The 25,856-nt window shown below is 40.3% G+C and overlaps 1 protein-coding gene across 1 annotated transcript in view; it reads left to right on the forward strand.

Moving 5' to 3' along the window:
* Dhc36C (Dynein heavy chain at 36C) overlaps positions 1-25,856 on the forward strand; it is a 542,513-nt gene that overhangs the window by 386,437 nt on the left and 130,220 nt on the right. Inside the window, exons 41-45 of the mRNA XM_072306421.1 lie at positions 839-979; positions 2,529-2,687; positions 4,440-4,669; positions 15,883-16,063; positions 19,338-19,565. Of these exons, the coding sequence (XP_072162522.1) occupies positions 839-979; positions 2,529-2,687; positions 4,440-4,669; positions 15,883-16,063; positions 19,338-19,565 (939 nt within the window). The remainder of the gene's footprint in view (positions 1-838; positions 980-2,528; positions 2,688-4,439; positions 4,670-15,882; positions 16,064-19,337; positions 19,566-25,856) is intronic.

Consider the following 25,856-nt stretch of genomic DNA (forward strand, 5'->3'; position numbering starts at 1 on the left):
TTCATTTATTTACATGCACCACGCGGCAACACTGCTGCGCCATCTTGAAAAATACACCATTGCATAACCCGAAAAATGAAGGGGCATTCATTACACGATTGCATAACCCGCATATTGAAGGGGCAACATGCAATACTTTCTTTTTACAGCGTTGCCATATTGAACAATAATCCCTATACAACGCTGTAATTTAATTCATATTTTTCTGCACAATCATGCAACACTGTTGGATAATTTACTGCGGTCAAATCCTCATTTTTACCCTACTTAAACGCGTAACAACTACCGTCGCCAGAGCCGCTTTCCGACGCGAATGCGTTGGAGCTTCCTGCTTGTTTCAGCTTTCAGAGCTATGAGTGGCAGTTAATTTTTAAGTTTTTTGAAACAAAACTTCTGGGGTTTATAGTTCCCTAAAAGTACTTTTAAACTGTGAAGAAAAAATTGGAGTACGTTAATTACTTTTCCCACAGCGAGGGGTCAAAGTGGGGGGAGGTTTAATTTTGTCCACGCAATAACAACCTAGAGGCCGGATAGGAAGTCCGCCGACCGAACCTTCAAACCGCGGGACACGCGGGGTTCTTTGACATTACAATTTTCTTTTTGGTGTCTCTAAAATATATCTGTATCTAATGATCAAATGTCCAACGACTTAAAAAAATTCGCGTCGCTAGTGACTGGTGTCCAGGGGGCGCGGCCGCTCGGCTAGCAGTGACGGAAGCTTGAAGCGCACCCAGAACGACTAGCATCATTAGGAACGAGCTCATTGAATCATCATCCACACTTTTATCATGTACTTTCTTGGTTTCCTATAAGTTTTGAAACTCTATTTTTCTCTCAGATTTTGGAAGAGTCTATGGTTGAAGACGTTTGCAATGTTCTAACATTTGGTGAAGTTCCCAACCTATTTGCCTTGGATGAAAAAATGGACCTGTGTGAACGAATCCGATCATTGGACAGGAAGAGGGATAAGGTTCTTCAAGTAAGTGATTTTATACGTCCAATGAGGGCCTTTCTTTCTTTTTTTCCGGACGTATTGACCACAAACGTATACGTCTATAGTCTGTATGAGTCGCAGGCTTTTAGTCAAATCAATTTATTTTGTCAAATACAGAGGAAGTAGTCGAAACGTGAGAGGAAAAATTGAGGTTCACGATTTGCCTAGGCATTCTGAGTAAGTGCCTGAGCATTCGACAAAATGCAGAAAGGTTATATGTTAATATACTTTACTAGGGGGCCCTGCCCCCTGACCGCTACGCGGTCCAACCCCCGGGAGGGCGCCTCGCGCCCTCAGTCCCGCTTCGCGGGCCCAATACGCATATGTATAGGCATAAATGTTCTTCCATTTTAATACACTATTTTGTGTTCGAGCTGCATCGATTTCCAAATTTTTGACATAACACTCAGATTTGTAAATGATGAGGAATAGCTGGATGTACATAATTTCATAGTCCACTTACTGGAGAAATTTCCATTTATTATGTTATTTTTAAATACTTTAATTTTTTTTTAAAAAAAATCGGATTTCGACCGTTAAGAGTTAATAATATTTGGTCCGTCTCGACGCGACGCGACGCAGCGCCCGCCTTCTCACTTTGTATCTGCTGTTCATCTGCTGTAAATATTAATAGAAATTCAGCAATCGAGTAAATTGACCAATGCCACATATCGAAGCCGGAAGAATGCAGGAAAAATTGAGTTAAACCTTATGCCCTGGACTTTGAACCTTGAACCCTGAGCGATGCACCGTTCCTCAACTCTTCGAATGCGGAGCCCTTCACGAGGTTTTCCATTGTTTTATTGTTTATTCGAGTCACTCAGGTAGAACCCCTTTGACGTTTTAGCGGAAACGACATATCTCTCACGCTATTAACATTGGACTTAAGTGACATGAGCTTTAAAAGCTCTACAACATTAAAAGTTCGGGGTTTCATAATTTTTTGCACATCTACATCTAATACAGATGACATACATGTAAAGATCATCCTTATCGGTCTTGCAGTTCGTCAGAAATAGTGCTTCCAAGATTTTGCTTGTAGCTGTATAATATAGACTTTCTACTGTCTCAAAGTAACAAAATAACCGTATTTTTACACCTCACAAAAATCGAAAAATAATGAATTTTGGGTAAATTTGGCAAGAATGGAAAAAAACCACTTACGAAATGATAGCTCGTCTTGTGTTTTATCAACTCAAACAAACCGCACCTTAATATCTTTAACTGTTCAAAAGTTATGGGGGTGTACGTGTTTAAAATTTAAGAAAGGCAACGTCGCACTCGGGAGGCTGGGGATTAGACCAATCCCAGATTCGGAGGCCGGAGGTGTTCCTCCATCACTGGTATAAATTTCATTAATTGTGGAAACGGGACATTTTGGGGGGCTTGTGCACAGAGTCCTTTGAAGGTCATTTGATTTTTGATACCAGGCAGCAGCAAAAACTCAAGCACTTGCAAATTCTGGCGAAGCTCCTGGGAACACACGTAACGGAATTGTTCTTGGTAGTAATTTTTCGTAACTTTTCATTTTCAGTCGGACGGCAGTACTGTGGCTCTGTATAATTTTTTCTTACAAACTGTAAGGGAGCAGCTTCACATTATGATCGCTCTTAATCCAACGGATAAACGTTTCCGTCAAAGACTCCGCAAATATCCCGCTCTAGTAAATTGCTGTGCCATTGACTGGTTTCACGTGAGTACAGTATCTTCTTGTTTTCGAATTCAACTCTGAACATTTTTCATAATGGAAAGCAGGAGCGGTGTGCGTAAGAGGCTAGAGGGACGGCCGACAGCTCCTGACCAAATGTCGAGTTTTTCTTCACAGATTGTCGTTTCCTTCACGCAAGAACGTATAACTTCATTTCAATTTTAAGCAATTTCCCCTCGCCAATTGCATATTAACCAGGAAACTCATGGACATTCCTTACTAAAAATTTCACTGCTTTTATCTCAGATTTCATGCAAAAATCAGGAAAAATGTTGATAAAAACTGCAAACGTATAACTTTGTAAAATGAATTATCGAGTGAGTAAATTTGGCAACCTTGGAATGGAGTTACGTTTCCTAGTGTGAGAGACGACGAATCGTTCTCGACTAATATTGACGATACTGTTATTCGGTGCTAGAATACATTTTTGCTACGTTCCGTAAATGTTTTGGAATGTTGAACACAGGAACATAAAATTCCTCCCTTTTCTAGGATCTTGTCCGAGGATAATAGCAAGTTTTTTTTCCTATGGAATCCCAAGAAAAAGAAAGTTTGCTACAAATATAACCGTAAATTGCGTGCCTAGGCTACCTACTTAATTTTCAAACCTTTTCCGTGGGAGGAGGTCCAAGCATCTCTCAACTCGGGGGAACCCCCGATCCCTCGTCCGGTTTTTCAAAATGTCACCTCTCCCCCATAGAGAAAAAAAAGGAGGTGTTTGCATTTCGGGCATCTTGGAATTTTTTTGATGACGTAGGTCGGTACAGCGACGTGTATCATCGATTTTCTTGGAAATAGTGTAATTTATGGAAAAAAGTCATTCTATAAAAAGTGCTTGAAATTATATCATGAGTTGATTTAAGAAAAAAAATTGGACATTATGGTCCGTTTTTCATATTTCGAATTCCGGATTTCGCTGGCCAGGTTGTACCGACCTACGTCACAGGGTAAACAAACCTCAAGATGCAGAAACCTCCTTTTTTTCTCTATGCCTCTCCCCGGAGTTTCAGCCCACGCACCCTCACTGATATAGAGAGGAAAAAAGGATGTTCTGCTCTACCCTTGTTTGAAAAATCATCACCTCGACTAATACCTAACTCGTAACATTTTTTATTTTATTTTTTTTTTAAAAAAATTGATTAATATAATGTTATCATCTGGTCCAATTTTGGTTCGTAATACGAATCGTTTCTTGAGTGTAGGATAATAGTAAACACACCCGATTTATTTAGGCTCAAAAGTAGGTATCTGTTGGCTATGATAAGGCACTAACTTCAGGTCCCTCATTTCAGCAATAAGAAACATCATTTTGTAAATCTATTTATCTCGTTTGCTCAAGCCTAATTCCTAAATACTTCAAGTTCCAGGAATTCGAAACACAAAGGGGGTACCCCCTGGCTGCTACGCGGTCCATCTTCCAGGGGCGCACTTCAAGGTCCGCTCTGAGGGCCCCCGTAAGTTAATTTGAATAAAACGGGCTTATTTTAGGGCTCATACAGTCATACATCGCCAATTTTAGCAGTGAAAACAATCGAAATCGGCCCTGTAGAACGGTAAGTAGAATGAGCTGTGACGGAGAATAGAAGTTAAGAGTCAGAGAGTTCATAGTAATAATTACGTCAGAAAAGGAATACCTCAACGCGTTAGTTTGGTGCACTTAATTTTCATGTTCTTAGATATTCAAGTTGTCACATTTTCAACTTTAATCATTCTACACAACTTTTCTTTTCCATTTAGATCTGGGCCAATGATTCTCTCTCCGCTATTGGACAGAAATTGATTTCTTCCGCAGATTTGATCAAAGAGGAAAGAGATATCTGCGTTGAGGCTTGTAAGCATTTCCATTCATCTACACTGGATCTGGCCCATGAAGCTAAAATTTTGTACAATCAAATCATTCACGTCACATCGGTCTCATTTGTTGAACTTGTGATCTTATTCAAAGACCTTGTTAATAAGAAAAAAAGGTACCCGTAAGATATCCTGAATACAAAAATATAACTTTGAAATATTTCCTAATATATTTCAACTAATGGTTTTTAGTAAATAAAGGGTGTCGGATCATTTTGAATTAATTTCATTTTTCATTCATTACGCGGAATTATTATAAGGAGATCATAAAGTGATGGAAATAATTTATCAAACGTTTTCCTCTTTTATTGTGAAGAGTACTTAAACGCTCTCCTGAGGGGAAAAAATCAAATCAACGAGAATCCAAAATACCTTACCTACCGAAGATTGGTCACTCCCGACCTGATTCTGAGATCCAATAGGTTTTACTGATTATTCGCCAACAATATAATCACCACAGCAGTTTAGAGCTGGATTAAGGGTAGTAGAGCTCTCTGTTCCCTCCCTCCACAAGCATAGGTGGAGGTAAATCCTTTTCTAGGGGGCCTCGCTCCACATGAAAAATGGTACCCAACCGTAACGTCGCCCGCCGAGGAGAGAAGGGCACAAAATGCCACCTGTAGAAGGGAGCGAGGGGGGGAGGTCCTGGCAATGTTTGGAAATTGACTTAATATTAGATGCATCTTAGGGCCACTGTACGTGTTTGTGCCAGGCTTGGCCTGGATCCCCGACAACTTCTTAGATATAGGTACTGCATTCATACATAATTTAAGAGGTAGTGTGAAAATATCGGTTTTAACACAGATTTTTTCCGTGAATTTTCATTTTTGATTTTGGATCCATCGAAATCATCATTTCATTAATATAAACTTCGAAGGATTCAGACTTTCAGCGATTCTACCTTTTTCTATTTCACTCGAGAGGTTGCCAGACTGTGCGATAAATGTGAGTATTTTACATGGATTTGAATTGGGAAAAGCGCTAAAAAAGCAACTTTTCTGGCAACAATAGAGTCCGGAAGGGACGAGAGGCTGCCTTCCCGGGAAAACCCATGATTTAGCCGGAAATGTCATTAAAACAATTCATTCCGTTTGAAGCATCAATTGTATACTAGAGGAAAGCTATTTTAAAATAATAATTGTAAATGGACACAGATGCTCCAGAAAGGGTAAAAGGGAAGGGAAAGGAAATGAAATGAGGATATGATTACTAATATGCAATCAGAGAGAATTAAACAAAAACATCAGAGAAATTTATATGCGATGAAAGTATAAGAAAAAACACGAGTGGGCTCATTGCGATTCGGAACTCAAACCATACCATCGTTGAGCAGTTTTTAGACTTCTACGCCACCGATAATCTTCTTAAGAAGTAAAGATGAACTTTTGCCACTTCAGCAAGTCAAATCGCGGAAGGAGATCCATGGATTGTCTTTTTCCGCCACCCGTCCGAAGGGATGACGTCCCAGTCAAATGCGTTTTTGAAGAAATGATCGAGCCCCATCATCGCTTCATCTCCAGACATCTATTCACGTGCAAATGATGGCACGCTCCGGCAACAAGGTTCTGTGACGAAAATTTTTGCCTCTAGAGTTTCCAAAATGTATACATCTTAGTGATCAAATGTCCAATCACTGAGAAAAATGGCTCGCGGAGCGAGCCGAATGTCGCTCGCGTAGCGAGTGATCAGGGGTCCAGGGGGCGCAGCCCCTTGGCTGGCCGTGACGGACGCGCGAAGCGCGTCCAGGACGGCTAGTATAACCTAAGTATCGATCTTCGAGCCATCAAAATGTAACCTAACCTGAGTCTGGTGGTATCGAGTGATCTAATTTAAGTCGAACGATTTACAACGTTGTTGAATGACCTAACCTAAGTGTGATGGTGGTGTCGAATATTTTAAGTATCGTTAATCGACCTATCGAAGCATTTTGCAACGTCGCCTGATGGTGCAAATAATTAAATATTTAAATTACTGATTCGCGTTGGAAACACGGCTGATCGATGCAACGAAAAGTAACCTAACCTGTCTTAATGCTAGCGGCACCAAAGACATAAAGGCGGAGTGCTCGTATCTAAAAGCACGGGGGAAAAGTGAAGCCTGGTTTGGCGCTGGGTGCTTCTGTGAGTGTGTAAATGAGCGCGGGAATCCATGGCGGCAAACGGAAATTTGGTTTGAACTTGTCCTCTTGATTTTTCCACATTTCATCTTTTAAACGTGTTCTAAAAGTTGGGACTGCGTCCTATTATGATACACCTACTTTTGCTCGGTAACAGGCAGAAATCTCAGATAAAGTTAGTTTTTCTTCTGCTCATGGTGGTTCTGCAGGTTCAAACAGGTCGTTACAGTTCTAGATGACCGTTACTCCCAAATGAAATTAATCGGTCGACGACGGACCAAAGCTAACCTAAAGTTAAAAAAAAATCGGCCTCCAGCCAATTTATGCGCGGCGCTTCGCGCCGGCATGTGGTGGGGCTTCGCTCCCCATCATGGTGCAAGAATCGCACAACACTTTCTCGCTTTTGCCGGCGTTCCGCGCCGGCATAGACACTTTTACTGGAATATTTGGAAAAATACTGCCAATTTTACAAAATCATAAAGTTTGATTGGAATTTTGATCGCAGGATAATAGTTATGAAATTTTTATTCAAACCACTGAACTTTATTGTAAATGTCTTCGCGGTATGTGATGAATTCATATATTCGGACTCGACTTGTTGAATTTATGAGGCATCTTCAATTAAATATGTAATTGATTAGCAAAGTCTCCTGTCAAAGACGGCGATCCGTAAAAATCTTAGCTTTTCTACGATTCATTAGGATCCATTAGATTCATTGACATCATACTTCAGATACGATTTTATATTATAATCTCTCCTTAAGCACGGTCAAAAGCCATCAAATATCTACTTTAATGGGTAGAATGACTATTCGATGTTTAAAAAGTCTTAAAACTAAACGGTTTTCGCTTAGCATCTCCCAAATTTTAAATTTGGCGGGCGAATATACCTGCTGGAAGGTTCACCACACCCCCGCCAAGAGCGCCATCTCCTTACCGCGTATCCCCATAATTCAAAGCGAAAACAATAGAGAGCGGTATCTCCTTGCTGCTGTCGACAAACGTCAACAAACCTCGGGTTATAACAATTGGATTGCATTTTGCAAAAAGGAACCACTAGCATTGCAATGTTGCTAAGATTGTGCAATTTCTTTTGTCTTGGAGGAAAAACCCGATTATCCATTAATAGTTTCTATTTTTTTCGCTAAAAACTGTAAATTTAAGACAAAAATTACCATCTAAATTTCATAGTTTTTCACGATTTCCGCAATTTAATTGCAAAAGATGGAGTTGCACAATCTTAGCATCATTTTAATGCTAGTGGTTCCTTTTTGCAAAATGCAATCCAATTATAACCTCCTTTATTAAGGTTAATCTTCAGCTGTAGTTCTGAAAAAATCCACCACGTCGCGCTGCTAAAATCCGACTCCGAAATCAGTGATTATTTAAATATCACAATAGATATCTTAAATTCTAAGACTCATAAGTTCTAGCAGCATACGTCTGGAATCCTTAGAAACAAACGCGAGCTTTGAAAGTTTAATAATAAAAGCTACAATTTGATCCCAGTTTCTCTTACGGGATATCTGTAAGTGCGAGAGAGACAGCTCATGGTGGGAGAGAGATATCTGCAACCGCTGAGAGCGATCCATCGCGATTGGTTGCATCAAGGCCATCATGCTTAACCCTCCTTTTTTCTAGGATCTAATTTCAGAGCTTCAGAAGTTTCTTTTTACGTCGTTTTTAGTGTCAATAGGAAGAAGAATGTTATGGCTAGAACTTATGACTCTTCGATTTAAACAGAAGTTCCCCTAACTTTCATAAAAGCTCAGGAACTTACTAGGGGCTGTACGGACTCTAATAGCGTGGACCAAAAAATCAAAACACAGCGGTGGCGCCCCCTGCGCGGAGAAATTTCATACTTCACGCAGCTGTAGATAAACCTTAACAAGCATTAAATCAGTCATATTTGTGCTTAGTACCTCGTAAAAAGGAACCGCGAAAGATGGAATCTGCTGGGATGCTAAATTCATTAACAACAAACATATTAGTTTTTAATAAAGATCTAAGTGTCAGTTCTTGCGTTAGCTTGATGATTCATAGTACCTATGTAATGTTAGTATCTAATGAGTTGTCTAATTTTGCTTGGTGTATACCTACGGAGTAATTTTGGAAATCGTATATGATGCATCATATAATGCATTTGAATTCCTTGGTTTCACCTGACTCAAAGCGTTTGCTGCCATTATCTAGAAGCGTTCCGACTCATATATCAGAGAATTGAGCGTTTCCTATCAGCCCCTCTGCAATTATGAGATTAGTCCAAGAATCCTTTAGGAACTTAAATTAATGACTCAGATGGTGCTTTTGAGTTAACTTTCAAAGAATTAAAGGCATTTTTTTTCAAAATCTGCAGTCCATGAGCTCTCCGTGTGACCGAAGTGCTCTTCTCGCTATATGACGCGTAACCCTTCAATTTTTAGTTTAGTCCAAAGACCTCATAGGAACTTACATTATTGAACCAGGTGGTGCTTTTATGCCAACTTTCGAAGAAATGACAGGCATTTTTTTCAAATTTACAGTCTTTGAAAATGAGTTGTTTGTGTGATGTCGCGGAGCAAAGTGCCCTACTTTTGGGTCTCGTAATCCCTTGAATTTTGAGTTTAGTCCAAAGATCTTTTAGGAACTTAAATTAATGACCCAGGTGATGTGCTTGATGCCCATTTTTAAAGAATTAAAGGCATTTTTCAAAATTTACAGTCCCTCAAAATAAGCTTTCCGTGTGTTTTTGCTGAAAATGGACCTTTAACCCAATTTGACCCTAGCCCCCCAAATTTTAGCGTACCCCAAAATCGTTTGACGTGCATAAGGAGACCATAAATATGGTGTTCTGTGAGAATTTTGAATGAAATCGAACAGATAGATTCTGAGATATCGCTGTAGACAGGTTTGGGGGACGTCGGACGGACGGACACACATTTTTTCAAGTATGGTTATTTTGACTCCTGGGACCTTATAACGTCTAGAAATGATGAAATTTCAACTTTTTTCTTGGAGGATGACAATACTTCCTCTCTACCCCAGGGGAGCGAGAAAGTAAAAATATGAGTGGGTAAGTGAATTTGGGCAAAAATCAACCTAGAATACTTTGTTTCCGCAATTTTATTTAGTTCCCGTCCCACATTTGAATTTCAAACTTGTCCCGATCTCGCCGCCAATCCTCTAGCCAATAGTAGAGGTGGTTGAAAAGAAGCTGGTCCGGCGGTATCGAGTCTAGAAAAGATCCAGAATCAGACGGTGTACTCCAGAAGTCCAGAGTGAGCCTTTTACACAAATATGGACCATAGGGTCTGCCAGGTTCCGGAATTTCGGACTTCGATTTGCGCATAAGGGTGGATCGATATTTTTGACTTTGAGAGGGGAAACGCGTATTATCGAAAAGAACTTGCCAAATAGGCCCCAGATGCCGTACAAAAACTTTCGCTGCATACAATTGGCCTTGTATCTTACATGTCCTTCAGAGCGTAGGTGATGGGAACGGTCGGATTGACGCTGACGATCTCAAAAATTTCCGTGTTCCAGTTTGGCGTGCATCTCTTCGAACATGGCTTTGAGCTTTGTTATGATTTGATCACCGACTTGGAGCTTTCTCCCGGCCAAACATGTCTCGTAGATTTTAGTCAACGGTGATCCGCGAAAAATTTCCAGGATCATCGGTACGTCCTTCTCGGTAACGTTGATGAGTTTCATTCCGATGGTGCGACGAACGCCGAGGTTGGAGGATAAGATCCAAGCAGAGTCGACCCAATCTCATGACCTCCTATCCACTTGGTCTACGGCCAATGTTTGTTCACCGTATCTGCACCGCTTTCGGGACCTTGCACTTGACGGATCCGTTTGTTAGGTACGAGATAATACCCATCCGAATCCATGAGGAAACCATCACCTTTGAAACCTTTCTTTGAGCGACAGAATTTCGAAATGCCCAAATCGTCCTTCAGCTCGGTTCGCAGCCGGCGCACAGTGGATCGAGTGAATAGGAGAGGTCGGATAAAATTTGGAAACTTTAAACGCTCGTAACTCCATTTATACAAAATGTTAAAACTCTAAAAGTGGTTCCATAAGTTGCCTCGTGAAATTTTCTTCTTGAAGCACCACTTAAAATTTAAAATGTGACGAAATAAACATCAAAATTCGCAGTTTTAGCCAAAAATTTGATGTCCGACCTCTCTAATTGACTCGATCCACCGTGCGGCGGCGGAACCTCTAGTTGTTGGATCCTGCTTTTGAGTAGGTAGTGATTATTTCGTCTCGAGTCGTTGCATGATACTTAGGTGCAGCGATAGTTCCGACTTGACATTTTTAATGGACTCCTTGCATTGGTTGATTTTCTCCATGAAATCTTTGTCCTAAATTCATAGCTTCCGTTCACCTCAAGTCCGTCCATTGTCTGTTCACCGCGTAGGAATTCTCTTTGAGACCTTGAAGTAGATGGATCTGTTTGTCCCATAAACGATAATTACCGTCCGAACTCAGTTAGAAACCGTCACCTATGGGTCTTTACCTCGAGTTGCGACCGTATACGGCTTTCGATCTTCCGAACCCGTCGGTATGACTCATCGTGCCTAAACTCTATTTATTGAATGTAATCCACTTCATGGAGCTCTACTTCCGCGGTGTCTTCCCGGTTGATCTCCGACTTAATGTGGGAAACAGAGGTTTGATGAGATCGTGGTATTTGTGACTCCGGTTCAACTTCGGTTTACCGTTCGGATGATGATCTCATCGATGCAAAATGGTCAGCGCAACGACTCGTTGGAATTTCTCGCTATCATCATCCGTATATTAACTCGAATATTTCTTAAAGGTTACTTCAAAGAACCCGGGTGTCAGTTCGAGCACCTCCTCCCAGGGACTGATACCGGTTACCTGGCCGCAAGTATCTAGCCCGGATACGGGATCCTGGCTACTAAGCTATGCACAAGGCTCCGGGATCTCGGAGCATCCGTATAGTATGCTATGCTGGAAGGTCGAAAGCTTCGAACCTCAGCATATCATTTTCAGCATACGGATCCCGAAATACTTAGGTAGCCGGCTAGACGGCGACCAGACAGAGCATAGTAGCTGGATCCTATAGCAGCACTTGAAAGCTGGATACGTCGAAATCCGGCTCGACGTTCACCCTGGAAATTCTGTGCGACGGACAATGGAGACAATGCCCTCAATGAGAGCGCTTCAATGGAAGTTCCGCGAACTGTGACGGCCAATATCGGTGCATTCAATAGCCGGCTAGTTGCCGATACCTGGTGGGTATTAGCATCTCAGCATATCAATGTAGCCGTCCACCCTAGTATCCTTGTATCCTTCACAGCGAGGGATGCCAGCATACCTAGAGATCCGGCTACCAACGTATGCTGGAAGATCTGGCTACTTAGGCATCCGGCATCCCTTACGCGGCATCTCGACATATGCTGGGGGTCAACCTTCGTTATCAGTCCCTGCCTCCTCCTCGTCACCGTCCAAGATGAATCGCCGCGGCCTTAATCGAATTTGACGGTAGGGTTACCGATCAGCGAATTGTCGTTGAATGCTTCCCGCACGCCATACACGGTATCGGAATCTTTCGGGCGTTTCATCGGATCGTCCAAACAGTACTATACATGCGGAGCAGTCGTTATAATTTTTGTCGTTGAAGAATCTTCGTCTTCAGCGCGACTCCGTTTGTTCTTTTGTCCTTTGCATCTTTGAACGGTTCGTCATCTTCTTCATAACCCTGCTGTGAAATGTCGTCGACATTGGTCATATTTTTTCGTTATCGGAGCGAAGAGAACAAGCTATTACTCGCTTTACGTAAGTATCGAAACCTTTCCGGTACTTTCCTCTGTTATTTTTATTACTATCTTTATCGATGACTAAAAATCCGTAATTGTCGTACCAGCACAACGAGCAGATACGTCTGAAATCTTCAAACGGGAAGTCGGTTTTTACGTGATCGTTGTAGATGTATCGTCAGTTGGCGTTTGAAAACTACGAGTAGGTTTGCGTTATCGCGGATTAATTGCTTCGGGATGTTAGAGTAAGTTTTCTTAAAATACAAGCATATGTTGCGAAATTTCCATCGGTTCGCATGTTGTAGCAAACGAACCATCATGTTCGTCGAGCTGCAATTGGATGGTCCGCAAACAATGCGCCGGATGCTCTCGGGTAGCGGTTCGCTGTGTCGTCGTCTTTGCTAACAGTCTTCATTTTCCTTGTTCCGTTCGTCGAGTTATCCCAAGAACGTCGTATCATGAAAACGGGCTTGTTCGCGTGGATAAGGTCATTTTTTGTATTACACGTAAAGAATCATGTAATATACTTGTTTGAAATGTAAATTGAAACTATCATGTCATTTCTAACATGTGTTATAATCGTAAACTAGTCAAAGCAAAAATCCTACGTCCAGCGAATGTTACGGCTTCAAAACTATTTACTTTCGTCTACTATCCGAAGAAAAAATCTAAAATCGCGATGTTTCGGCCTCAAGGATTCAACATCCAAACCCGGCAGTAAAACGAATATCGAATATGAAACCTACAATTGTCATGTCCCCCCTCCCATCCTCCCAAAGAAGAAACCCAGTCCGTCTTATAATTCAAACTACATATTCCAATATCAAACCCAAGAAGGGAGAAACAAATAGTCCCAAAGTTCTGATACACGTCCGCAAAAACCACACTCCACTGAAGCATCCGATACCAATGCCTTCAATGCCCACTGTCCGATGCCTACTGTCCATGATTCTGATACACACCTACAGCGCTCTGGTACACACTTGCGCCTCTATGAATAAATTTCGAATGTACAGTTAGGCAATCCATTAAAATGTAGATTCCTTTTGAATGCATGGTTTTATAACATCGTCAATTAAATTTTAAATTTTGATTTTGTTTTAATTTTTAAAATTTTAAACATTGAAGTTTTTAAATTTAATCATTTTTAATTTTTTTTATTTTGTTACTCTGAATTTTGAAATTTAATGTTGCATATGCAAACTTTTATAACAATGCCTGGCCCTCAAAATTAAATGTACTTAATGCACAATTCTAAAACAATGCCCAGTCTGCCAACCCTCATAATTTACATTTTAATGCTTAATTGTTAAACACCGCCCGCCTAACATTCGCTCATTTTTAATAATTTAATGCACAATTCAACAACATCGTGCTCCCCGTTACCAACACTTTTTCATTTGCATTTTTATGAACAATTTGACACGATAACTATCTTAAAATTTCCTTGTTTACCCTACTGTCCGTTCCCCATTACAAAATATTCTAAGTCGAAAATACGAATTTTGTGAACCACCTGGCAACACTGTTGAATGCGATATTTCCAAGTTGTGAAATTAATTTATTATCTATTCCGCAACATCTAGCAACGTTTTTACAATTATAAAAATACTTGCTGCTTCAGCTCGGTACGCTCGTTTGCGCCACCAGCCGGAGGGTCCGCCCCCTGGACCCCCAATCACTCGCTCCGCGAGCCAAATTTTGCTGCTACTTGTAATTAAACTGTCCAGCGGCAAACACGCAAATATGTCGTTATCAAATCGAGGTAAATTTTGCAACATCGGTCGCGCAAATCGAAAACCAAGGGGTGCTGGCACATTTAGAGCCTAAGAACTTTCATTTAAAACAAAACCGAGGAAAATCGGTCTAATAGTTTCCGAGATCGAAGTAGCACAAACTGTCTACCGGTAAGCCGGGAATGTGTTAATTTAAATCGAGGTGAATTTCGCAACGTCGGTCGTGCAAATCGAAAAACCAAAGGGTGCTGGCACATCTAAAGCCTAAAAGCTTTCATTTAAAACAAACCCGAGGAAAATCGGTCGTGTAGTCTCCTAGATCGAAGGAGGACAAAAAAGCCTTAGGATTTTAAATATATAGGTAGATAATTTTTTTTGGAATATTAAATTTTGAAATATAATATCTCACAGCGTCGCCAGATGGTAAAAAGCACACCACGCAAACCGCGCATGTTTGGGGCCCAAAGCGCTATTTCCACCCTACTCACAGGTTTCACACCGTACACACTCGTGGAGAATCTGAAACGGCTTCAGCTCCCCGTTTATATTCATACACAGACACAAGTAAAAAAAGTTGTAATCCTTCTGCAACGATTATTTATAGAAATGAAAATTTTTCCGTCAAATATGGTCAGGAATTTGTGTACAATCAATCAGCAAATAATATTTTTAAAATCACAAGACGTCTCTATGCGGTAACATAACTTCGGTTTGAGGCCGAAAAGAAATTCCTGCCGTGGCATATTTATCAGGAATTATTGTTGATCCAACTAGAGACCGACTTTTCTCGGTGTGGGTATGTCAACTTCAAAAAAATCAGACATTGAACTCAGGTTGCAAATGACCAATTTAGGGTGAGAGCCTTGATGTCCCCTAAACTTAATGCCCCGGAAGCACTTACCTACTTGCAGCTCGAAATTTGAGCTGAATAGGTCAGAGAATATGGAAAGTTAGAGGCCCGACTCAATGCTAAGTAACAGAAACAGAAGCGCTCGCAGCGCGCTCGCTGGCAACGTACGCAATTTCTATTTTCTATTTTTTTCCTGAGACTGGCGGCGGATATGTTGCTGCCGGACCACCTCCACGCAGGCAATTTTTCATACATCGTCCGTCCGCAACTCTCGCTTTGCCAATCAGTGCAGGAGTATGGAAATCCCGCTCGCCGCGCACTGGCACTCTCGTGCCAACCCACGCAACTTCTTGCTCACAGCTCAACTTCTATTTCAATTCTTCCCTATCCAGTCGGGCGTCTAACCTTCCATACTCTCTAGAATAGGTATTCTAAAGCCAAGGTCAATAGACCCAGGTCAGTCTGTTAGGAAAGTTGAGTGTAATAATCTTTGCTTAACGGTGGCGAGGGCTGTCTGCGTTGCCAAAAGATTTCCTCGATTTCTTTCTCCCTCCTCCGCCATTCCCCCGATCTGTTCTGTAACGGAGCAGCGCAAATCGGGGAAAATAGTGAAACAGCAAATCGAGGGACTTCGTCGCTAGAACATATTAACCATAGACTGACCTGGGTCTATGTTCTAAAGAGAAAACAAGGTTTGGTGCCTTCATTTGATTTGATAGAATTTGATTCATCTGTAGTTGGATAAAACCCAAAAAAGCATGTAAAGTTTGTCATCTTTTTGTCCCCTTTTCTAGAGGACACCAAAAAATGCTCTACTCAATTAAACACGGTAACTGTTTTTAACATTGATTTTCAGTGATTTAAGAAAGTCAATGAAAAATTACGAAATTGGGCTTGAAAAGTTGGAAAACGCAGCTAGTCAAATATCCATAATGCAAGAGGAACTATTGAAACTAGAACCAGCTTTAGATGTTGCAAACTTGGAAGTGATTGAGGTAACGGCGACTGTTGAAAAGGAAACAATGGAATTTGAAAAGGTGATTAAATTATTTTTAATGGTCCTCTAGGTAATCGTTATCAAACTCCTTTATTCCTCTGTTACTGAAGACAAGAATTCCACGATAGTTTTATGTTCACTTTATATAATGGTTTCCCCTCTTTATTATTCTCGTAAACGTATGGTTCATCTGATCTAAAATTAAATGTAATATCTTCAAATTCATAAATATGTATTTCCTTATGAGGTACCTCATAGCAGATTTACATACAATTTTTTTTAAACGAAAGTATACCACTCATATAATGGTTATATATCGGTATAACGGGATGTTCAAAGGAAACCGCCGTCGTACAGGGTTATTCAAAAGTTACGCACCACTGGCCATAACTTTAGTTCTAATTATGATATCGATTTGCGGTTTGTGGCGTCCTTCCTCATATCGAAGGGGAAACTTTTTGAGGTACTTTCCAGTTCTTCACCCCCCCAGGGGGAGGGGGGGCGGGGGGCAACTCAAAAATTTCAAATGGCAACCCCCATCATGTGATACATCCTTAGAAAGAGCATAAAAAAAGAAAATTTTTGGCGCAAACCGGAAGTCGATCTGACCCCCCTGTCAAAAGTTAGGGGGGTCCAAAGGTTATTTAGGGGGTCCGTGCCTTCATTTTTTAGATTAGCTTCGGCGGCTCTTGGACATACCGTTTCTTTTTTCAAAGAGCCCTCGAATACTCCAAGTCTGATACCGAAGTCTTCATATTGCCCCCGGGCCACCACAGCCCCCCCCCCCCCCCCGTAGGGAGGGATGGGCCTGTTACAATGAAACATTGCATTAAAATGTGAAAAGTCACAGAAGAGCTTCAAACTTAGCATCAAATCCGAGTGGAACTTCTTGCCAATGTTAACGCAAACGCAGCCTGCGACTTTAAAGTGAGTTTTCAAAACTCTTAGCCCCCCCCCCCTCATTTTTGGTTGCAGAGCGGTAAAAACCGGGAAATTCACTACAAATAATGCCCGAAACTAATGTCCAACTTGAGGAGGACCCTTTTGAAACGTTGCGATCAGTCGGAGCATTGAAATACAAGGACTGCCACCCCCTTAAAGTACGGAAACATCCAAAACACCCCCGCTGCCCCCCTCATTTTTCGTTGCGGAGCGGGTAAAAACCGGGAAAATCGCCAGAAATGATGCCCGAAACCACTGTAGAACTTGAACACTGCAAGAGAACTGCAACACAGGAACTGCCGCGCACTCTGAGGATGGAATCATCCATAAAATCCTTCGCTGCCCCCCTCATTTTTCGTTGCGGGGCTGGTAAGAACCGGGGCATCATTTCTAGCTATTTCCGGTTTTTACCCGCTCCGCAACGAAAAATGAGGGGGGCAGCGGGGGTGTTTTGGATGTTTCCGTACTTTAAGGGGGTGGCAGTCCTTGTATTTCAATGCTCCGACTGATCGCAACGTTTCAAAAGGGTCCTCCTCAAGTTTGACATTAGTTTCGGGCATTATTTGTAGTGAATGTCCCGGTTTTTACCCGCTCTGCAACCAAAAATGAGGGGGGGCAGGGGGCTAAGAGTTTTGAAAACTCACTGTAAAGTCGCAGGCTGCGTTTGCGTTAACATTGGCAAGAAGTTCCACTCGGATTTGATGCTAAGTTTGAAGCTCTTCTGTGACTTTTCGCATTTTAATGCAATGTTTCATTGTAACAGGCCCATCCCCCCCTACGGGGGGGCTGTGGTGGCCCGGGGGCAATATGAAGACTTCGGTATCAGACTTGGAGTATTCGAGGGCTCTTTGAAAAAAGAAACGGTATGTCCAAGAGCCGCCGAAGCTAATCTAAAAAATGAAGGCACGGACCCCCTAAATAACCTTTGGACCCCCCTAACTTTTGACAGGGGGGTCAGATCGACTTCCGGTTTGCGCCAAAAATTTTTTTTTTTTTATGCTCTTTCTAAGGATGTATCACATGATGGGGGTTGCCATTTGAAATTTTTGAGTTGCCCCCCGCCCCCCCCTCCACCTGGGGGGGGGGAGGGTGAAGAACTGGAAAGTACCTCAAAAAGTTTCCCCTTCGATATGAGGAAGGACGCCACAAACCGCAAATCGATATCATAATTAGAACTAAAGTTATAGCCAGTGGTGCGTAACTTTTGAATAACCCTGTATAACCGTTATTAATCAAATAATTTCATAAATTGCGCGAATAACCTTTATCATTAGTTTATATAGTTATTTGTGATGATGTTTTAAGTCTAAAACCGTTATACTTCAGTTATACATCTTTTATATAAATACGCTCTTTATATACATATATTTTATATAACCGTTATACTTTGATTATACATACAAATACGCTCTTTATATAACGGTTATACTTCGTTTATATACTGTGAATTTAGCTCTGCTACTGGGGGTAGCAATGTAATTTCTGTCGGGGTCGAAAAATATGGGATTCATTTTGAAAGAAACGAAAAATCTTTTTTCAAAAATATAGGTCTAATGTGAAGTTTTGATTTTGCTGCCTTTTAAGGCCGTTATTTCGCGGAGTCATCGCTGAAGAAATTCTGTCTTTCAGGGCTAGGGATACGACCGTTCAGTTGAATACGTGTTTTTTTTTTCATTCTTTCTTTCTTTCTGTCTTTCTTTCTTTCTTTCTTTCTTTCTTTCTTTCTTTATCCTGTGAAACTTTTTGAATTTATGCGCTCCACTAATCTCAAAATTTAACCTTTCCCCTCAACCCTTTTGTATTTTTAGTGATATTTCCATGTAAATTTATGACTGTTACTGCCCTCTTTAGAGGTGTAAATGGCCTTAGATGCTAAAGCACCGCTTTAAAATAAAATTATTTTACTACTACTACTACTTTCTTTCTCTCTGTCTTTTATAAGAACAGGGTGCACATCTTTTGATTAGGGTGTCTAAAGTTAAAACTTAAGTGCCAGGTGTATTTTTATAAATGAATTAAAATGGAACTAATTGGTGGAAACAGCTATTCAGTCTCAGATGGAGATGGGACGCTACTTTCTTTCTTACGTGGTCTTCGCAAATGAAACCATCCACTTCTTCATTTCAATGCGAATTTCGTTGATGCATCTCCAATTTTCAACTCCGATCATTTAAAGTACTCAACGAACATCAGCATTACTTGGCTGTCACTAGTCCAAAAACTTACATCATTTGATCACAAAAACTTGCCTTATTAAGTCTAAAAACTGTCTCAACTGCCCAGAAAAAAATGTTCGCAGATTTGGGTTGTACAATACTAATTCCTTTTTTGGAGTGCCTAGGGTAATTGAACCTAATATTTCCATTTTGCAGACTGCAACATTTATAAAAGAGGATGAAGCACTGACAAACACACTGTCTGCCACGGTGGAGTCCATTAAAAGTGAATGTGATGATTGTATGAATGAAGTGACTCCCATTATGAATACAGCAGTCGCAATGTTAAATGGACTTAACCCAGCAGATTTAACAGTTCTTAAAACCATAAAAAACCCGACCAAAGCTGTCAGAATGATCATGGAAGCTGTTTGCATACTGAAGGTTTTCTTTTATAATTTCATAATTTTTGGTAAAAATTACCTAGTACAGTGCTAATCCAAAGCGTAAGTTCTCCTACTTTATATCCTCCAAACTAAAATGAACAAATTGAGTATTAAGAAAAAGCGCATATAAGAAACAAGCCAACTCTTGTTAAAAGTGGAACATAATGACTTTTTAGTCCTAGCACTTTCCACAGTTTTTAAACAAGCCAACCCTTGTTAAAAGTGGAACATAAAGACTTTTTAGTCATAGCGACATCACTACCCACATAGCACAGAATCGTATGTCAATACTGATACATATTGTTGGATGTTGACATGATATCACCAACACTAATGCAGTATGATATTAAGATTGTCGGTTAAAAGGTATACCGCGTCAGCATGAATATAACACTAATACCTTCAATATATCAAATAACAGTATTGAGTCAATGCTGACGAGGTAAAAAAAAAATAACACGAAAAGAAATTAACACGAAAAAATGAAAAAAAAATATAGGAAGAAAAAGAAGCCTAAGAAAACACGGTGTTAATCAAAGATATGATGAAAGTCGAGCCGCGCACTGATGCTATGCATGCTGTAACAGCCTTGATAGGCGTGATTTTAACCCGAAATACCATCAATTTCCTGTGGCTCAATGGCAGAGTACTGGGCTAGGAATTCCGCGGTTCGGGTTCAAATCCACCCGAGGGCGTCCGGGTATTTTACGCTACTAAACGTCGCAGGACATCAAGTAAGTGGTTTATAATATTCAATACTTGTATACTTGTGTAATTCATGTTTCAAATGTAATACATGTGTAGTACTATGAAAATGACGGTCATCGTCTGAACTTTCATATCTACCTGACAGAGTGCGCTGAGTGTACAGACGTGTCAGTGTCAAGGTAGTAATGCATACATATTGTCGGTGTCCTGCAGTGTTCTGATGACCTTGTCATAACCCTGATTTCCATATGACATCAACCTTTTCGGCCAATACCGTAACAATATTTTGACAGCTCCAAATCAGTAACTAATAAATACTGGCATAGTCTTGATATAATATTAAATCAGGATACATCAGCATTATATAAATACTGACACTACTGACGTGTCAGTACTATTGTAGTATTATATCAATATTCTGTGCTTTGTGGATATGCTTTGTGAAAAGTATTGTCTCAATGCCGGTCATTATGACGTCATAATGTCAGAAATCGTCATTGTGATGTCATTATGACGATTATTGAGACTCAGTGTTTCATAAAGCATAATTATGTCGCTATGACTTTCGATCACTGTGATGTTGCTATGGTGTGAGATCATTGTGATGTCATTGTACCTCCATCCATCAGAGTGATATAGCTGATTTTAAGTAAAAAAAAAAACAAAAATAGTGTATATCGTTCAGAAAATACACAAAAATGAACACCTCTCTGTATACCTTTTCATCCTTGAGTACCATCATTGTAATGATTACCTACAAAGTAAATTAGTCACAGTTATGATTACATCCACGATCATAGCATCATACCTCAGTCGTAAGAGTGTCAGACTGACTCTTACTTTGACTCTGTTTCAATCGTAACGACGGCCCGTAATTTTCGTGGTTATGACGATACCTCAATGATGATCGCCCGTGATTTCCGTGGTCATAACGATGTCACACTGATGGTCACTCTGACCCTGTTTTTATCATTACGATTTCATAGTGTTGGATTTGCTCTGTCAGAGTTGATCATAATAATGTCAGAGCGACGTCATCATGGCCATTGTGATGTTACTACGACGTTATCATGTTCATTATGGCATCATAACGACGTCAGCGAGTGATGATCACCGCGGTCATTATAATGTCAGTATGTTCCACTTTTACCAGGGAAAGATTTTAAAAATCTATCGCGGGACGTGTCAGAAGGCTCTAAGGGGTATTGCAAAGGCCACTACCCAAAAGCGCAGATGTACAGTCTAAAAGCGCAAATGGGAAGCGCCGAGACTCACCCCAAAAGCGCAAATACCTGTTTTGAACATAAGGTGAATAACATTTCAGAAAAAAAATGTGGCAACGTCTTACCTGTGCATTCAAGTGGAGGCAGCTAAGAACTTGCAGCCCGCTTTTTTTGAAATATGTCTTTATTCTTTCTGCAGTTATAAACCCTTTGACTTCATGCTCCAATTGAAGGACCCTGAAGCGGTCAACTAAATACTCCAATTTGTGTAACTATTTTGCATCACTTTTCGCCGGATTTGTAACCGAACGCATATTGACGTATGATTCGGTCTGTACCTTTTTTAATTCTTCGGAAAAAATATGAATATTCGGATGGACATTCGAAAATTTGTTTCTAAAATGGCCATTGAACGGCTCGGCTCCATTTGTCGTGTTTGGATCCGTTGATGTAGGCGTCGCAGCCCACAGTTCGGGGGAAAGGAGCATAGTAAAATTTAGTTGCCCAAAATGTACTTGCTAAAAGCTGGTGCTTGAGGATCCTTTGGACAACAGCTATCTAGTACCTATCACGTATCCATCAAGAATCCATTCGGGTGGTAAAAAAGGCTATCCATAAAGCATCTTAAGCCAATCACCGATTTCAGATTTCGCGTCACCGTATTCCATTTGAAAACCCAGTTTAGATTCCTCTCTATACAGAGTATGGCCATTCGCACCTTTTTACTACAGGAAAACTGTGCCCCTTTCTGATTGATCAACGATGTTTTAGGCTTGATGATGCTCTTGCGGCCGTAAATAAACAAACAAGATGGCGACTCATCGTGGCATTGATAAGAAGCTGAAATTTGACAAAATATTCAATTATACGGCAGTTACAATTGAAACTAGTATATCTACGAATAACATATGACAAACACATTAAAACACTGTTAAATCGCCTTTCGTCTTCATCACAGGAGGATGTAAGATGTGCATAACCTCAAACTTGCTTGCTGATAACAGCCATATCTTGTTTGTTTATTTACGGCCTTAAGAGCATCGTGTCAGCCTATTTGCTCGCGACCAATGAAAAACCGGCACAGAAATGGCCATATTCTGTCTATAAAGGTACTCTAGTTTAGATAGTTTAGATTACCGTATTGCGCAATAGAGATGAGCCGAGTCAGTGATCCGTGATCTCTTCTCAGCTAGCCATTCACTATCCGCCGCGGTATTTTGATTTTGGGTATGAGGAACATTGACGCTCCACACACTGTTGTCATATTGCAATCACTTTTCTAAACTTAATTTATTCGCCTTTTTTCATAAGTTAGAGTAGGGATGGTCGAATATTTAGATTTTCGAATATTCGATATTCGAATTATCGGCACCGAGATAATCGCATCACATTCGAATATTCGCTTCCGAAGTATTCGAAATTGCAAATTAGAATATTCTAATAATCGCATTCGAATATTCGAATAATCGCATTCAAAAGTATCAAAAGTGTCATTTCATCTCTCAAGGTTCATAAAAAATCAAAAATCGAAGCAATAATCGAAAATATTCGAATATTCGCTTTTGAATTTTAACTATTCGCAATCGCAAGATTCGAATTCTCAAATAGGTAATCGCAATTATCGCATTCGAAAAGTTTTGAATATTCGAATAATCGCATTCGAATTCGATATTCGCCCATCCATAATTTAGAGTACCCATTTGCGCAAATGGGTCCCTTCTTCCACCGCCCCAAAAGCGCAAAATGCAGATTTACGGTTTTGGGGTTTGCGGTTTTGGAAACTCAAAACGAAAACGAGTCCAACGTCGCTCGTATTGGATGCCTCTATGATTGCTAGAGGCTAAAACTTTGCCCCCCCCCCCTCACCCACCATCCCTCGACCCTTTACTCCTCAACCTAAAACTGTTGCCGAAATCACACGCTGAATTTGGCAGCTGAATATGGGAGTCATCGCTCAACAGCTGAAATTTCGTAAATTCGAGTTCTTTTCATTGTTCGAGTTTGTATCAAATCCATTCAAATAGTTCAGGCAAACTGATACCTGCTGAGCTGCGATCGTCATTGGTGCCCGGGAGGCATCGGACTGATGACCTCCACATAAAAGCCACACTCAGTTTCAGTGGTGTGGCGTACCTAAATGATCGATAATCGATATTTCTCTATTTGTACTTATGGTAAAAAATCGATTATTAAGGTGTTTGTTGCGAACACCCTGTCAGTCGATCCTTTTTCATAGGTTTAAATGACAGATCAAACGATATATCGCAAACCACTCCACGCCCTCTGCTCAGTTCCAATATTCAGCATGTGATTCCGATTTAGCGATGAATTTACCTCATTCTCTCATCCAGCAAAAGCTGCTATCGGAGCCCCAATATCTTCGCACCGACTAAGTTTCTTCGATGCCAATACAATTACGTCTTAATGCTTTTCAAAAATAAAATACAAACATGTGTAACACCTATTTAGTAGGGTCCGAAGATGTTTCCAAAACGCTGATGTAATGAGGGGTTTCTGACATTAGAATTACTCAATTTGCAATTTACGCACTGGCAGAATAATAAGGGGCTATGTATGTATAAGAGAAGTATTCAGTTTGAAGCGAGTTAAGAGAGGAGCATGCAGTCTAAATGCAGAGCGTTGCAAAAAAAACTGTATTTTGCTATACCAAGTTTTTTTTGCATTTCTACCACCTTATTCTATGAGAACAACTGGCTTAAATCACAAAATATGTACACAAAACAAACCTCCTCGGTTGTTTCATAGGGAATGGATGATCGATAGTTCGAAACAAACGATTAGCAAAATGCCTTATATACCCTCTCCATCTACTTTAATAAAAATCCGTAAAAATCACAGCATATTTCTGCGCGCCGGCTCTGTTATTCCAAATTTTAAGCCTAAGTTTCTTAAAATTGGTCCAATTTTTTAAAGGTTCGAAGGGGGGGGGGGATACTTACTTATTGAACCCCTCATAACTAAGGTTGTACGGTATACATGAAGCCCCCTCCTCCCTTGCATAACTTATAAATAGTTGAATGAAGAGAAATAAAATCTTCAATAAAAACTATCTTTTGCAGGGTTCAACGTTTTAAACACCCTCAGAAGGGCCTCTAGGGGCCTCAATTTTCTTTTTCAAACGACACCTGTTACTTTGTGATGAAGCACTAGGAACAAGTGAAAAAGAGACATTTTGGCGCAAATTGTAGGTCTTCATGGTCAAAGTGCACAACCACGTATTTCCATTGCGATGTTTCAACATTGCCGCTCCTATTTTGTTTTTTCGAAAAAGAACAAACAAACTTTATACCTACTTTAAAATTTATACAGATTATTCTGCTGATCGAGAAACAGATTCAAGGAAATTTTCAAGAAAATTTCGTCGACTAGTTTTCAAAAGAAAAATAAAGTAGGTATGACTTGAAGTTTGCGACTCAAATGGAGATTTTTGTGATTTTGAACTTTGGCCATCGATATGTTCAAAGTGCCATAAATTACAACCTCATTGGAGCGCTGTTCTGAGTTTGCAATACACAAGGTCCTTTATTGGTTTTTGCTGGAGAGTTTCTTTTATTAACTCCCTGATGTTGTACCCCTCAAACTAGGTTGTCAAAAATGTAATTCAAGGGCGGTCGGGGTAGGGTGTTCCTGTTTGAGGTTCACCTCCAAATTATGATGGTATCTCCTAAATCGTTGATCCCACTCATAAAATAAGATTTCACTAAAAAAAAATTGTTAAGGGTTACGCACGGCCAAAATCCACCACCTCCCGCCTTGGGCCAAATTCTGCATTTTGCCCATTTTGACGATTTTTTATTCAAAATTCGAATCGAGCTGGAGCTTCAAATTTCACAGTCAGAGTATATGTTAGACTACTTTAAAGAAAAATTATTGTTCACGTCGTCATGCGTTCCCGTTTTTTGGTAAAAACCCTCAAAATTGGCTAAAAACGCAAGAATTTCAATATTTTGTACGTTTGCCCTCTGGCGATTTTTTCACCTGACAAAATTAAATTAAACAGGAAATGTACCATTAAGTGCATCTTGATACCCATTTTAACCAAAATTCATACTTCACTTTATCAAGCCCTCTCCCCCCCTTATATTTCGGAACTGCAGCGTTTCCAGGCCCGATAAGCGCATAGGATTTTTTCCATAAAAGCTTATGTTTTTATTCATATTCATACATTTCAAATGTGGACGTAGTGTTTTTTTTTCAAAGAAAAAAAAAATTGTATTTTGATAAAGATATAATTTTACAAAAATACAGTACAAGAGTACGGATAAGAGAGTGTCAGATGTTGCATTGGCGTCTTTTTCAACACATTAATGATACCTTAGTGACAGGTTGGGGCCTTT

Source organism: Bemisia tabaci, chromosome 1 (assembly GCF_918797505.1).
Source record: "Bemisia tabaci chromosome 1, PGI_BMITA_v3".
NCBI lineage: Eukaryota > Metazoa > Arthropoda > Insecta > Hemiptera > Aleyrodidae > Bemisia > Bemisia tabaci.